Source organism: Phalacrocorax carbo, chromosome 3 (assembly GCF_963921805.1).
Source record: "Phalacrocorax carbo chromosome 3, bPhaCar2.1, whole genome shotgun sequence".
In the NCBI taxonomy this organism is placed as follows: Eukaryota; Metazoa; Chordata; class Aves; order Suliformes; family Phalacrocoracidae; genus Phalacrocorax; species Phalacrocorax carbo.
The window spans coordinates 16,502,035-16,518,056 of NC_087515.1; the positions used below are offsets into that span (position 1 = coordinate 16,502,035).

Genomic DNA, 16,022 nt, shown 5'->3' on the forward strand with positions numbered 1-16,022 from the left:
CATGGATGCCTGCTGGCCTGAAAGTCACTGCGAAAATCACCAGCATTTTCTATGTTGATACTAAAACCGCATCATTACAAGTTAATAAATCAATGATAATGATACTTACTTCCTTGCCATGCTGGGAAATCAATCCAGTTCTGCCAAAACTCTTCTTTTCACACATGCAATATGTGAGCAGCACTAGGCAGGCTCCACCATTATTTTAACAAAACTACAGACAAGGTAGTTAAACACAAAAGATCACTTTATTTCTCAAATCACACCCCTCTCATTCTTGAAAAGGTGCATTTCTAACTGTCACTATTTTAAATATATTCTATGTTTTCCTGTGAAGTTAAATACTTTAAAGAACCGCCTCCCCCCCGAGAAATAAATACAAAGCACAACAGTTCCACTTTATGATTTGCTTTGAGCATTGTCTGATCCTGCATCCACTCTGGCAAGTTTTGCTGCTCTTTGAAACTCTTAAGAAAGAAATCCAGGAGCCAGCCTTCCTTCCTCTCCAGAACCCTCTGCTTATCAGCTGTTAATACGAACTGTTAATACAACGCTAGAGCATGCACAGAATAGCTTATACCAGTTTAGTAATTCTGTAACTTTCATTACAAATACACACATTGTTACTAAGGATATAATTGTGATGCTTTTTTTCCTAGATGCTCATAGAAAATTCCATGTTACAAAATATTTGTTTGATGATGTGCACGTCTGCTGGTGAAAAGGGAATCAGTACTAACAAGGTTTGCCGGGTTGTTCAATGGATAACTTACAAAACCAGACAATTCCCAAAGTTTTTGACTGGATCACTGCAGCGCAATCTGCAACCATCATTTTACCTGAAACCTACGTAGCCTGAATGGTTCACAATGCATATCCATTGTGGTATAAAACGTTACCAAGGTCATCAGAACATGCCATGGGGGGTTTATTCTCATATGATGAGCACAGTCCAATGCAATAGCACAGCTCCTGCTAAGAGAAATGGAGATCTGACGATGCAATTTTTATGACTGTTGTCACAGTAAGAGAGGTGAAGGTAGACCAGTGCAGGGAATATCATGTTCCTTCAAAGAGCTGAGACCAGAAAGTTGAAGCACTTCCCATACCAGAAGTTGTGCTCCTGAAAAGTTTTTCTTGAAAGAGGTATGAGCAATATGAGCCTGAATGTGAATTCATCCCAGTTGCGTGTCTCGCTCAAGACAGTATTCCTGAAAATGTAATCGGGGTCTGGCAGGCAGATTTCACTACATGTATACACACTTAAAGAACATTCAAAGACTAGGATAAAGTCTGAAAACTTTAGCTGAGACTCGTACCTGTTCACAACAAGGTCTGAGGTAGTTTAGAACCACTCTACGTTTAGGAAATATGAGAAAGAAGGAAAGGGATTTAATGCACAAAACTCTCAAGATACAATGAAAATTGCTACAGAGAAGGGGAGTGTAACCATACAGTTTTAAACTACTGACTGTCAGGAAAGAGGAGCGCTGACAGAAATGAGTGAAAAAGTTCCTTAAAAGCTGAACTTCTATTCAGCCTGGCTCCTTATATTTAATTTATGATCTTTGAAGGAACAACATTAACATCTGCTTCACAAAGAAAACCAATGATAACAATGAAATTGAGCAGAGTAGGAAGGAAAGAAAATTCTACAAGACACTGGACAAGGTTAGTAGACATGGGCACTGAATGGTGAAGTAATGCTATACTTCTCAAAATGAGTCTATGTGCTCAGTGTGATGTGCGAGTCTCCAGACAGTGGAAATACCTTCACACAGGAACGCTGAGGAGTTAAGAATTCTTTTGAGGCTCACTTCTGATGATGCAGTTTATTTAGAAAAACAACACTTATGTACAACTGACACGCTGAGCAATGCACAGCTAACAAATTGAGAGTATATCTGGTGCGTCATGGCGAGAGAGAAATACTTAAATTTATATTTAAAATTAAATTAGATAAGCCTGCACAAAGCCTGACCTGCTACTTAAATCACTGAAAAATTGATTACTTTTTTCTCTTAAGGGTAACAAACAGATTGCAAACAGATTATGGAAGTAGAAGCTGCAGAAGGGCTAGTATTTCCCATATCCACCAACAGCCAAATTTAAATTTTGCTCACTGGCACCAGACAGCCTAGTAGTAGTTGCCTTTAAAGTCTGATGTGAATGAATGGGGACCAGGATACTTTATCCAGCATACTTTATCCAGTATGTCAAAGAGATAAAAAGAAATATATTTTAAAAAATCCTTAATATATCACTACTTGGAGGAAAGTTCCAGGGAACACCACAGCAACAGTGATATGATGCTAGGTAGGGAGAAAAAGAAAAGGAATAACAAGGAGACTGGGGGAAGCATGTAGGAAAAAGTAAGAGCCGTGAGGACTGGAGGCAAACTGAACTAGCTCAGACCACAAGAGTCATATCTTTGTATTGCTCTTCCCATAAAACCTGCTAAACCCTTGCTCCCTAAGTTGTCTTCCTCTTTTTTTTTTAAGTGCTCACATTCAGATGATAGATTCCTTAACAAAATTCCCTATATTAAAAAAAAAAAAAGAGCATGTAGAAACACATCTTTGCAAACAGTGACTTCAGCTTAGGTAACGCATACATTTCTTACCTATATATGCACAGATGCACAGGTGTAAGTCCATACCAGTCTTTCCCCAAAACTGCTCCTTGCAACTCCAGCTCTTGCTCTAAGTGATATGTTTCTAATCTAATCATTTAAGTCCCACGAACTTTGCATAAAAACAAAGTATTTACCTCTCAAAATGAATAAGTGACATAATTCCTGAAACAGATCCAAATCATGCAACACCAATGCCTTTGTTATTAAAAATGGCATAAACAAACTTACAGAATGACCCAAACAGGATCCTGGCCTGCAAAACGCAGAAGAAACCTGTCCCTGTTCTCCAGCAATGAACCTGCCATGACTGTTTCGAAAGCTGTTTCTCAGCGTGACAAATCTCTGAGAAACGCCTGTGAAGAGTTTTACTGTCTTTTAGCAGCTGAAAATAACTAAAAAAACCCAAAAGACAGCTACAGAAGATGCCAAAAAACCAATTCAGTGGCCTGACCATGCTTCAAAAGCACAATCTAAAATTTTTATGTAAAACCAGAAACTTTCTAACATCCATTGTTAAACACATTTACTGGATTCTAGGTACTAACCATAAATCACCCAGCAAGTATAGCTCAGGAGTACGGAAACAACAGATAGGTGATGTAGACCAAATTTGATGCAAAAGAAATGAGTGATTTTTGGTAGGCATGCAAGTTCCCTGCTGCCTCTACAGAAAGAGGCTGCGGTAACTCCTGTTCACTCGGATTACATGGCACGTAGTTTTAGATGCACAAACTCTCATCTGAACAGTAATACTGCCCAACTCACTTGGTATTTCAGGAGTCACCTGATATTTTTGGACACAGCATTTGCTGTAAAAGACCATACAGGTCAGTTTTGTAAATTCCTCAGACTACTTAATATAGACTGAGGCTGTTGATGTATATCTGCCAGTTTTCAGGAGTCACTGGATAAGTCTGAAAATCATCATGAGAAAGTAGGTCACCTTCTTTTAACCGAGGAATGAGTATCTGCACAATGAGAACAGATGTGCCAAGACGATAAATACTAAATAGATGAGTAAGAGTTCCAACGAGGAAAAGTACTTACATTGCAGCACCACTGCAGCTCTCCTCCTCTATGACTGCCCAGGGCCTAAAGTGGCAGGAGGCACTTGAGAGGCATGTTTATTCCTGTGCAGGGTGAAGTCACCATGCATTCAGATTTTTAGCCAAAGTTATCTGAACTTCAATTCCCATGATGTTCACTTAATGAATCAATTATATATTTTTTTCAGAACACTGAGTTGTATTATTCTATCAGGCTGGAAGGAACAGGAAAAGAGGTAATTCTCTGATACCTGGTTGGTGATAATGCCTAATGCCAAGGGTGTGCAGAGATGCTTCTTCACTTCTAACGCTTGTATATATTGCAGTAATTAAACACATACGGTATTATAAAACTGGTATGTAGTTGTACTGGTAGTCAGTCTATTGGTAAATGACAGATACATGCAGTTTCCTTGTATTATACTGGAGTTTTTAATTTGGGTTTTCTTTATCTAAAAAAAGTGGCAGGGTGACTTTAAAACTATTATTCTAGTAAGCATTTTCAAAATCATACACAGACCAGATTCTATCATGGAATATGGGTCGGACTTTCACATTATCTCAGCCAAACCTTTGCAATGAAAGCTTGTGAGGGGCCAAAGAGAAGTCTGCACGGTTTTTATGAACAGCTAACAAAAGTCATATGAAGACTTACTCTGTAAACATTGCACCTCATAGCACACAAGGTAGCTATGAGGAATACAGGTGTGTTCTTTGGACTGTACCTGTCTTTGAGATAAGCATTTAACTTGCTTTATTTTATGCACCTCACTACAGCCAAATTGCCAATACTTAACAACTGGGCAAGAACCAGCTTTGGACCCGCTCACCTATACCTTGTTTAGACATTTGCTCCTTTTAAGCACCATAAAGTAGAGGAAGCATCCTGCCACACACCAGTGGTAGCATTTCACACCTCCCTGCAAAGAAATTTGTTTTAGTTTTGAAGCTTTAAAACTTGTTCTAAAGTCAAGCTAAATAATTAAATACTAGCTCAATTTAACATACCTGTATGAATATTTAGGTACTCCTGAAATTTGACCCAGGACTTTCATTTCTGTATCCTGAACAAAGCTTTGTGGAGCTTCAAAAAAAACACCAAATCATCTACATCCCTGTGTTAACTAGTACAACTGACAACAACAATCAGTTCAGAGAGAAACAAGGATTCTAACCTAAATACAGCATTAACTGAGAGATGGGGATGGGATCCAGGCCTCAAGCATCCTCTGGGATCTACAAATTATTATTTCTGAAGTATGGTTTAATCCTCTGGCAACTGATATCATAACACACAAGCCTAAACATTTACTCTTACATATATTAATTCTTACTGGCTCTGATTATTTGCTGACTACTCCAGCCTCAACAACAAAATTGCCAATGCGTTCACTTGTCCATCTGACAGCGTATTAATACCTGTCAAAATATAAGCCAATTAACATTTTCAAGGATAAGTGCAATGTACAGCACATCTACTTTCTGTAAAATCACATCTAATTCCTTATTGAATGTCTCTGAGTGGGCGTCACTGTACAACCAGAACTACTAACACACAACAATCAGATAAGAATGGCATTAACTTTGTCTTCTAATTTTCACACTGACTCTAGATGTACAAAACATCGCTGAATAATGAGTAGATGCTCGCACACATTTGGTTGGAAAACTTCATTTACTCAGAGTGGAACAATTATAGCAATTCTTTTGCTTTCTTTCATGGCAACCAATTCTCATCAAGTCAGATACTAAACTGAAAATTCTCTAATTTAATGTTATCATTAGTAAAGATGCATTAAATTCATTTGAATCTTTCAGCAATGCTGAAAAGCACTGAGCTCTTTCATGAGTTGTCATAACGAACAAGAAAAACTGATCTTCATGGAGTAAAAAGAAAGAAAAGGAAGGAAACTGCAGCAAAGAACAGTTCCCTCTCTAGTGAAACTGGCAATTCCTTCTCTGTGTTATCTTTTATGTTAGACTTGGATTAACTTCTCTCATTGTAATTCTACTTAACATGCCATTTGAACTTCTTTTAGAGCTGACTGGCAATGGCTTGAAAACAGCGGCACAATTTTTACTCACTTCAGAAATTAATTTTCCTGGATAAATCAGTTTTAAGGAGTTGATATTTGGCCGTACATTTCTGTGAATAAAAATCTGTTAAATACACTTAGAAAAAAAGTAATTAAATAAAGAGACTTTAGAAAGAGCTTTGTTGAGCTCCATATGAGTAGAGCCTAAGCCTGAATTCAACCTATGGAAGGAAAACTGAGAAAATGAGGCCTGTGGAATTTAAAGATACTAAAGAACTAAATAGAAATAATGGCTCAATAGTGACAATATAGTTAGTTCCATTATGTAGACATCTAACAAGAGGTCTATTTTATAGTTTCTGACAGGAAAGCAATGAATACCTGGTCAGTTCTGCTCTGCCCCTGTTGAAATTAAAATATGAGTAAGTGATAACATAGTTCTGAATAATTATAGTATTTCATCACTCTGATAAACCCTGATATTAACCTGTAACAGCACAACTTACTTCTAATGAAAGGAAAAAAAAGAAATAAAAGAAAAAAGTATTTCAGAAGAATGTACATGAAATACACCTGAAATTGGGAGTCAATAAATAAAGACAACAGTTAGAAAGAATGAGATCATTCACACCAAACCACAAATCAGCCTGGTATTTTCCTTTGTCACTAGTAATATGCTGCTGACACCATGTTTAAGACAGAGGCCTATACTAGGCGATACAGGTATCAGGTGTGTTTGCTGGCAGGTACCCTTAGACAACCAAGAAGAGTTTAGGCCCCTTAAATATTTCAACATTATTTCTTTGAATAGAAAATGTGAAGCTGCGGCAGGGTTTGTCTCAAAAGCCTGGGAACTCTGTGATCACATTGGACTCACCTCAGTGACAGGTTCAAAGAGTAACAGAAAGACTGTGAGAAAGGCCATGTGTGACTGAGAATCAGTCCAATATTAAAAATTTCTATTCACCTGTATGCAGGGACAAAGCGAAGTTGGGTTTTGTTCTGAATGATTTTTGGGGTTGAGGAACTGGAGGGTCTATAGGACCTGATAGATTTTGCTTTGGGAATCCCTCAGATCTGTTCATTCAGATTCTTGGCAGACAGCAAATGTGATGGGAAATTGACAGACATTTCTGTTCAACAGTGAGTCACAGGACAAGATAAAAAGATCTGCAGTGGGTATAGGCTACAAGGCTTATTTGTATCACAAAAATTAATTGTGAACATCAAAGATTACAAACTGAAAATCCTGTTCTCTGAGAGGCTAGACTCAGAACAGCTGGCAGAAACTTTAAAAAATTTTGTTTTAAAACATTCTCTACAATGATGACTACTGAAGTCTAACAGCTAGGAAGTTATGCCCTTTGCTTATCCACAGCTTGAGAAAAGCAAACCTGTTTGATCAAACTGAAAAGAAATACCACCACTGACACGGAAGGACTTATCTACCAAAGACATGCGCCATGCATCTCAGTAGTTCCAGCACGGATTACAACCAGAAGAAAAAGGTTTTCTGGTTTTACTTGTCAAAGGCAAAAAAAATTCCAACTTTCTGGACCTATACTTAAACAAGAGAGTTGTGCCCTCGGTAGCTGATCTCAATTCTTTCATGCTCCAGAGGCTGTTAAGCTGTAAGGTCATCAGCACCCCAGACTAGGTGCTGGCTGGCACGAGCAGTATCCTGCCTCAGAACTCCAAGCCGTCTGAGGCAGCTGTGGCACATATGATAAGCCATATATAGCACAACGGGCATGCATCTTCACCCACAGGCATTCACAAGTCAGAAGACAGCAGTGGGAAGGGAGGGGGCTGTATGCAAACGTGAAAACTCAGCTGCAATTTGGCAATGAAAAATACTGTAATATTGCTGATAAAGCCTGATCAATTTTATTTGAAACAAGAGAAAGGAAGTTTTTCTCCTTCGAAGTTTCTACTGATTCATTGCTATCGCTTGTTATATTTCTTCCTGGTTTTAGCACAACCAGTATCCAACGGGGAAATTCTTTCAAATTAAGTAGTGTGATAAATTAGCATGCTATTTGCTATCTTGATATAACTCATTTTATCACTATGGTTATGCAAAGGAAAACCATATTTATCCTACAACAGGTTTGTTTTTTTCTGACAAGGCTATTTGTCACCACAGGGAATTCCAGGTTCATAAAACTGGATAGCTGACATTTCCAATATAATATACTTTGTAAGAAGTAACAACCCTCCAAATCAATTTTGCCAATTACATCAGCGTTTGTCTTAACACAAAATCACTTTATCCCATACTGAAAGACCAACAAGGAGCTCTTCGTAAAAGTCACGTAGATCTGAAGAGTAGAGAGACTGCATCATCGTCAGTGTAGAAACACTTAGAATAATCAAAGTAGCAGGCAATGCGATCCAGACAGACATAGATGGATAACGAATTCTGTGACTGTAAAGTAAGAGCCAGATCTTTTACAAGACAGTGTAAAAGCATCATATTTTATGATGATTATGAGAAAAGTTTATGCACATGCAGCCTTTGAATTTTTAGCTCCAGACTGTAATTTTTTTTTTTCCTGGAAAAGAATAAGTATCTGCAAATTCTTCTTTTTGTATTCTGAACAACTGCTTGTCAGCAACCAGCTACAGCTCCACTTTTCTAAACCAAACACTTTTTGATGATCTGTTGCAAGTTTTCTTAGAAATACAGGTAAAATTTAAGTAATCATCCACAGGAATGAAAAATACGTTTTTCTTCAGGACGGATGCTTGATTTAGGAATTTCCTTTCTGAGTGTAAGAAAATTACAGTTTTGTACTTTGAAAAGTCAGCTAAGGTCAAGATTAATATAGCATCCATTAAGTAGTTTGTTGATACCATGAAGGCTTTTCTTGTCATCCCACTGATGAATAAGGGAATTTGCGTCTCAGCAGGTAAACGTTTGACACTTCCTTCATCTATTGCACAGTATTTGCTACAGCCAAAAATAAGAGGCAAAGTGGAATACAGAGCCAAAACAATTCAGCAAACAGAAGATTACGAGTTACGAAGGAATATGAATTAAGAATAACTTTTAAAAATAACATATATTCTGGACCGATGTGTTCCATAAACATTTTCTTTCCTAATGGAAGCCTGCAGGGAACAAATACTTATTTCATATGCCTTCCATTCTGCTCGAGTCACTTTAGATTTTTCCACTGTAGCTCTGCCTTTTATTTCCTTCTGTTCTCCTTGCCTTGGTTAGATTCAGAGGTAGGGTGTTAATGGGGTACTTGATGAAGATTGAAGACCTATTTTCTCCCCCCTCAAAGACCAGCCTGATTTGAACAAATTGAGGAGAGTGAAGCAGTCTCTTCATGTCCTTGGGAAAAGCCTTTTCCATTTCAGCATTTCCAGCTTTCAGACATGGTCCCCTTTGTTCACAGAGAAAAAGAAAGAAAAGGTGCCAGCACAAGAAGGTTCTGAATAATTTAATATAATGTCAGCAGGGTTGCAAAAGCTCCCTTTCAATCTTCTTTACGGTTGGTGAGCATGTGAACGCGAGGTGGATCCAGGAGGGGAATGCAGGGAACTAGTACTTGCAGCTCGGACAGGACGAGAAACAAGCTGTTGTCCACCAGTCCCCACATCTGTTGTTGCCACTTCCTTACTACTCTCATCCTTGTGGGTACTGTTTTGTGCTGGGCACTCAAAATGCACACAGTGAAACACCTGGAGAGAACGAAAAATGAAGATAAAACAAAACAATTACATGCTGGCAAAAGCATGATCAAAGTGAGATGAAATCTATATGCTGGCCAGATCAGTGCCAAAGTACTTAGTCAAATTAGACCATTTTGCCACGAGGCAAGAACATCTGTCCCTGGGCCATAAACATTATAAAGTGATATAAGTGGAGCAAGAGAAGGCCTTCAAGTTATAACAACCTTTACGTATGGCACTAAAAATCATAAAGATGATTCCAAAGTGGATAGAGATATTTGTAAAGGGTTTTTTTCTTTGCCAAGTAGCATAAATATCTACTACATGCTATCAGATGACAACAACAATAACATTGTCTTAAACATATCTTATGATCTAATTGCTTCCTCAAAACGCCGAATGTTCATATGCACTAGAAATAAATTTAAATCATTACCAATATGTTTCTATTTCAAGATTGCCCTCTGCTGTAATAGCAATGGTAGCTCTATAGACATATCCTGGAGTATGTAGAAAGGTATTTGGCTCCATCAGCTGAAATATTCCATTTCAAACAGTGTTCATCATCTGATGTTTCAAACAATACCTGGGAACACTGTACAGGTGACTGTGTCTGAGTAAGAGGACCATTTGTTTAAAGCATTTTTTCCAATTTATTTTCTACTTTACTTACTCTTACTTCTACTGGTTCTTGAAGTGCCTGGGAGGAGAAGGGGAGGAACTCTTTAAAATAGTTACAAAACTTCTTTCCATGAGATTTCTCATTGCTAGAATTGCATGGCTTTGCCACACACTAAACAAATAAATCTTTTCTTAAACTGATTTAAAATTTGTTATTTTCTCATGCACTGTAGTTTTAGAACTAAAGCTTGATGAATATTAAAAACTGAATTTTAAAATTATTGTTTTAACTTAATTTTTTACGCTTTTATGACATCATCTATCATTCTTCTTGCAAGTAGATCATGTCTTTAAAGGTCTTCTCACAAAGGCAATCTCTTATAATCTTAACTGCCCTTTCAAGTTAATGTGGGCAAAATCAAATATCATAAACAAGACGTGTACACTCCACATTCATACAAGACTACAGAATATTGTATTTTCTATCCTTTCTTCAGTACAACTGAAAATCTTATTGTTCTTTTTGACCATTCCTGCTCAAGCACACACTGAGCAGACATCTGCAATGACATGTCTGCAATAGCCCCTAGGTCTTTTCTGAAGAGCTATTTAGTTAATTCAAATTCTGATAGCATACATGAAATTACAAAACCCTAAATATTCAGTCACTGGTTTTTTTTAATCCCCATTTTATTTCTTGTGCCTCTGAGTTTAAGAATTCTTGCAGTTTTTTATACAGAAACATAGTGATGTATGTTTATATTTCTATATATACGTATACTCACATAAAGATGTATCGCTTTGTCTTTATATATACAGATATGAAGAGATTACAGATCTACACCCATGTGCACACATGTGCACAAAATGGTTTTTCTCTACATTTCTTCTTGTGAGTTTCTTTTCTTTAGCTGAACTAATTTCTACAGTGGCATGAATTCTCTCCATCTGTTACAGTTCTTGAGAAGACAATTTTTGCATTCAGCTACACTTCTTGAGAAGCCCGTTTTATACTCGTCCTGCTCCCACGTTTTTAAAGGAACAGTTACTGTCATTTTTCCAGCTGTACTTATCAGCATCAGGAATTGCAGAAAAGAACATAATCTCATCAGTACACCTCTGTAAGACACTGCTTTCCTTGAAAGGCAGTACAGTCTAATGAATGGGATGGAGGTCTCCAAGTCAGAAGATTCCATATTTCTACTGTGTCCCACACCAATAGAGTTTCTAATTTAAAACTTCACCTTACATAGTGATGCATGCTTTTTAAATATAGTATAGATACCACTGAAATGTATCTAATACTAGTCTATGAAATCTGAAGTACCCAATTCTTAAATAGTAACTTTCATTTTTACCGCTTCTTTCATACTAAATCCTTAATGCTCACCCCAGCATCTGGCACATTATCAAGCCCGTGAATTTACAACATTATTTTCAGTTACTCTGCCACTTCACATATAGAGAGCACAGCTTGTGAAAGAAGCAGAGGACAGAGAAGTACAATGAAGCTCATCTGCTTAATCCAAAAATCAGAACTATATATTTCAGACCAGTATTACTAAAACAAACAATCCTGCACGTACTTCTCTCAAAAGGCAGAGATGACAGTTCAGTATTATCCTCTGATCAACAGCATGTTACACTTCTCATCGATATTTTAAGAAAGATCTGCCATCCAAAGCAGGAAGGCCAAATACATATACACCGGTGCAGTCATTTGTAAGAGAAAGCTCTCACATTAGCAACGAGGTGTCCTTTCCAGGTTAGTAATACTGGAGAGGAATAACAAGATAAAACTTACTCAGCCAAAGCCTCAGGTGACCTGTCTGACAAATAAAATGATGACAAGGACTAAGGAAAATTATCCTTTTGATTATAAAAGTAGGATGCCTGCAAGCTCACGAAAACAAAAGGTACACTTCTATCATGTTCTAACATAACAAAAAATATTCAAATGCCAGGTCAAAAAACCTGTGAACATCATGTCTTTCTAAATTGGAAAACACGGCAAAGGAAAAGGTGAGTTTAGAAGATTAAATCATTCACAAAATGGAGAACTTCTATGAGACTTTTTTGCAATTCCAAAAATCAACTCTTCCCTTTGGAAAGTGTAGATTGTGCTTCAAAGTTCAAAGGGATGTGTTGGCAGAACAAGTACCTATTACAGTAAAACTACTTGATGAGAATATGCTGCTGTTACTATCTTTTGTTTAAAATGAGAATGGTTTGACAGCCAGCTCTGGGCAAGTAATTCTGGAAACCGTTTGTGTTATTACTGAAGAGATTACCAAGACTATAGACTCCAGAACAAACCAAGACTTTGGCTACGCTGTTATTATTTAAATTGAAAGTATGAAAAGTATCTTGCTGCCTTCTTTGGAAAATGAAAATTTATGACAAAATGTTACAGACCATCTGTTTAACATATATCAAAAAGAAGTAATTTAGTAATATGTGCGTGCTGATAATGTTCCTCCTCTATGAGTTTGAGGAGAAAGAATTTTAGAAAATTAGTGTTGGGTACAGATTTTAAAGACAAAATAGGAAAAGACCTAGAATAGCAGCATGTGTTTATAGTTCCACTGAGCCACTATATGAATAGCTGTAACCTCAGTTTCCACATATTGATCTTCACTATCGTTACTGCAGTGCTCCATGTAAGTAACTACAGAGGATATTAAATTCCTTGGAAACAGCAACCAATTTGAAATTAGAATTATGTTTAAAAGGCGATTTACTCTTCAGGGCTTAAAGCTACCTTTAAGAATTAAAAGTTGGAGGTAATGTTTCTTTTAGGCTGATTTGCTAAGTTTATGCAAGTTTATAAGAAGCTTATAAGTTTATAAAGAGATGAGAACATAGAGAGACTGGCATGAGTGCAAACAAGACTGTCTATATGGATTAGTAATGGAAAAGGCCTTCTTCGTGCATGTACAACCACCCTGGAGGCAGCTTCTGACTCTGTATTTCTAATAACTCACTGATTAAGACTGAGCTGTACGCTGCAAGAGACCGTGCTTAGAAAAAAAAAATAAAAATTAGTATTCCCAGTTCAGCTGATTGGTCAGCTTCATTCCAACTGTCTGCTGAGAACCAATGTTGACATCTGGTGGTGCATATGTTTGCAATAATTGCTCTAAAATTGGACATAAACAATGCTATCTGACAATTTTTCCAGTGCTTAAGAACCAGCAACCCCATATGCTAAACATGGGCAGAAATCCTGACACCTAGAATTGACAAACTCTAATTGCTACAAATGTAATAGTGCTATCCAAAGTTCCTTGCAAAGTGTGAAAGGGCAATGTTTTGCGATGAGTACGTGTGGAACGTAGACATGCATGCATACACACCGAAGCAGCAGCTTTTGGCGCCTCCTACAATCTCGTCATCTAAGGTCTTAATCTCACAAAGACTTACATATATTCTTAAATTCACATATTATAAATTGTTTCACTGAAGTAAATTGTAAAATCTGGGCTTCACCTGAGACAATACGCAACAATTACAAAAGACAGAAGCACAAGTAGACAAAAAGAGGATGATATTGCACTTGGTCAATTAGGGCAAATTATACTTTTTCTGTATAAAGTGATTTGAAAAAAATATCTTTGGCCACTATTAATTGATTTATCAGGTATGAAAATTAATTATACGAGAATCTTACTCAAATAAGATTTTCTTATGAAGATTGCGATTTTTCTTTTTTTTTTATTAAAAACATAATATAAAGGTGATAAAACCAAATAATCAGAGACTATGCACGCTCCTCTAGTGCGCTAAAATGGTATTTTCATCATTCATCAAAATAAGGATCAATTCAAAACCAAACCCGACAGCAATGTTTGATGGCACTGTGGAAAGGTCAAAACCAGAAACACTTTACTGTACTTTGTCGGTAAAACCCCTCAAAATACCCTCCAGACTGGCAACAGCCTTTCACCTCTGCAGGGAAGACAATAGCACAATTCACAAACACTCAAATAAGAAAAGCGTTCATTCTTACTTTGCTAGACTGCCAGAGCAAAATAAAAAAAAACCCCAAGTACATTTTAGAAGGGATTATCAATTTCATTGCAAGATATGAAAAACTGTACTGTTATATGTTAATGAAGAATATAGGTTTTCTTAAAAGTTCCTTACCTCATTAGCTGTGTTGTGAGTTCCGACTATTCTGATAAAAGATGCAGGCTGTTTATCAAAAGTGATTGTTTGCCAGGATCTAAAAAAAGTTCCAGAAAGACACACAAATGTTAAACATGGCCACAACAGCTGGCATTAACATATACAGCAAATCCATTCAAGTGATAATAGTACGTACTATTATCACTTAATAGGGCAAACAGAGAAACACTTTTCATAACCTGAATTTCAGCCTTCCTGTTAATTTTTATTTTAAAGTGGCTTGACTCTGCTTACGTGCTTTCATACATACCTTCTCCTACTACAATATGTATGCAGGAATAATACTCATACTATTGCTGAAAGTTGAGAAAATGGTAAAAGAAAAAAACAAAACAATCAATGTCTAAAATCCTTGACTAATATTGACTGTATTAGATAAACAAAAGATCAGATAAATAAAGGTAAATGCATCCATCTGTTAACTACTCATGAGAAATCATCAGCTTGGGTAAAGAAAATTACAGCTCTAAGGAAAAAAAACCACCCAAAAACTGAAATAAACTCCTGCCACTCCAAGTGGAACAGAGGAAGCAGAGGAGTCAAGCTTGTGTGGGCCAAGGTCCTTCCAGGAAACGACGAATGACATAAAGCATTCTTCGCAGTTCAGGTTGTGAGGATTTCCCCATCCTGACACAGAGGCAGCGGGGAGAACACACCACCCCCCGGAGCTGGAGTATTACTTTTTGGGTTAGACTGAGAACACTTGAGGTAGATTGGGACAACTGTAATATTCCTTCCTCATTCATACTCTTCTGGTCTGGGTGAGGTACAACACCTCAAAAAGACTAATACACAGCAGGAAAAGGACACCAATTCCTACCATACATTTGGGCTTACAGAACACACTGACAGTAAAAGAGAAGAAACAAAAAGAATAAGAGGAACTAGAGGATTTGGTTTGATGCCAGCCTTCCACTACACTAGATTAGTACTTGAACACATTAGAATTTAAATTATTTTATATTCATAAAACATGAAGGCTAGCTACAGAATTTGACTTTTTAGCAAAAGTAGACTATCACAGAAGACTTCAGAGATAAAATGTAGTTAAGTATAATTTGATTAACTCACTACAGAAGAACATTGGATAGTTTTCCTGGATGTGTTCAGACCTTCACGAGTGTTCATATAAGCAATAAGGGACCAAAGCAGAACTGGAATAAAACACCACTCATCACCAGTAGGCTACCCCAAAGCCTGGCAGTACAAACAGCTTGGCTGCTGACTATTTGTCAGGCACCTGAATCTTCCCTTAGTAGGAAAACCTCTTTGCCACAAACATCGCGTTTCTGGGTTAAATTTAGTCGACTATTACTTCTATCGCTGCTGTCAGGTTATATTTGCTTAAAGAAGATTATGAGCCCAATCAAGACCTAATTTCAAGTAGTTTACTGGTATTACTCAAGAACTAAAGGATATAATTAGAATTACTCATCATAATAGATAGGTGTGGTCTGTGTCAGGCCTCAGAGGTACAGCTGTTATCTAACCGTGTGGTTTATTTATATCCCTTATGTGGCTATGTCCTCCTAATTTAAAGCTCAGGTGGTTTCTTTAGGCTCTAAATAAAATATAAAATGAGAATGGACTATTTTGTTGACTGTCTCAAGATCTGAAAGATTGCTATGATTTAAGCATTTCTTTCCCTGAACAGGAGAACAACTCTTCTTGAATTTACTTCTTATATTACTCTTTACAGCCAGTTAATCTTCATGGCCAAAGGTAACTTGTTACCTTGAAGTATAGAGTCACAAAGATGAGTGGCTGGGACAATCAGAAGATTGCAACACTACTTCTCATAACAAACTATTG

General features: G+C 37.1%; 1 protein-coding gene across 3 annotated transcripts in view; it reads right to left on the bottom strand.

Moving 5' to 3' along the window:
- Positions 1-229: 229 nt before the first annotated feature.
- The window catches only part of BTBD9 (BTB domain containing 9), a 142,881-nt gene continuing 127,088 nt past the window's right edge, over positions 230-16,022 (bottom strand). For all 3 annotated transcript variants that reach the window (XM_064446017.1, XM_064446015.1, XM_064446016.1), the window contains 2 exons: positions 14,169-14,247; positions 230-9,410 (listed from right to left, as the gene is read on the bottom strand). In XM_064446017.1, the coding sequence (XP_064302087.1) occupies positions 9,216-9,410; positions 14,169-14,247 (274 nt within the window). In that variant the 3' untranslated portion in view covers positions 230-9,215. The remainder of the gene's footprint in view (positions 9,411-14,168; positions 14,248-16,022) is intronic.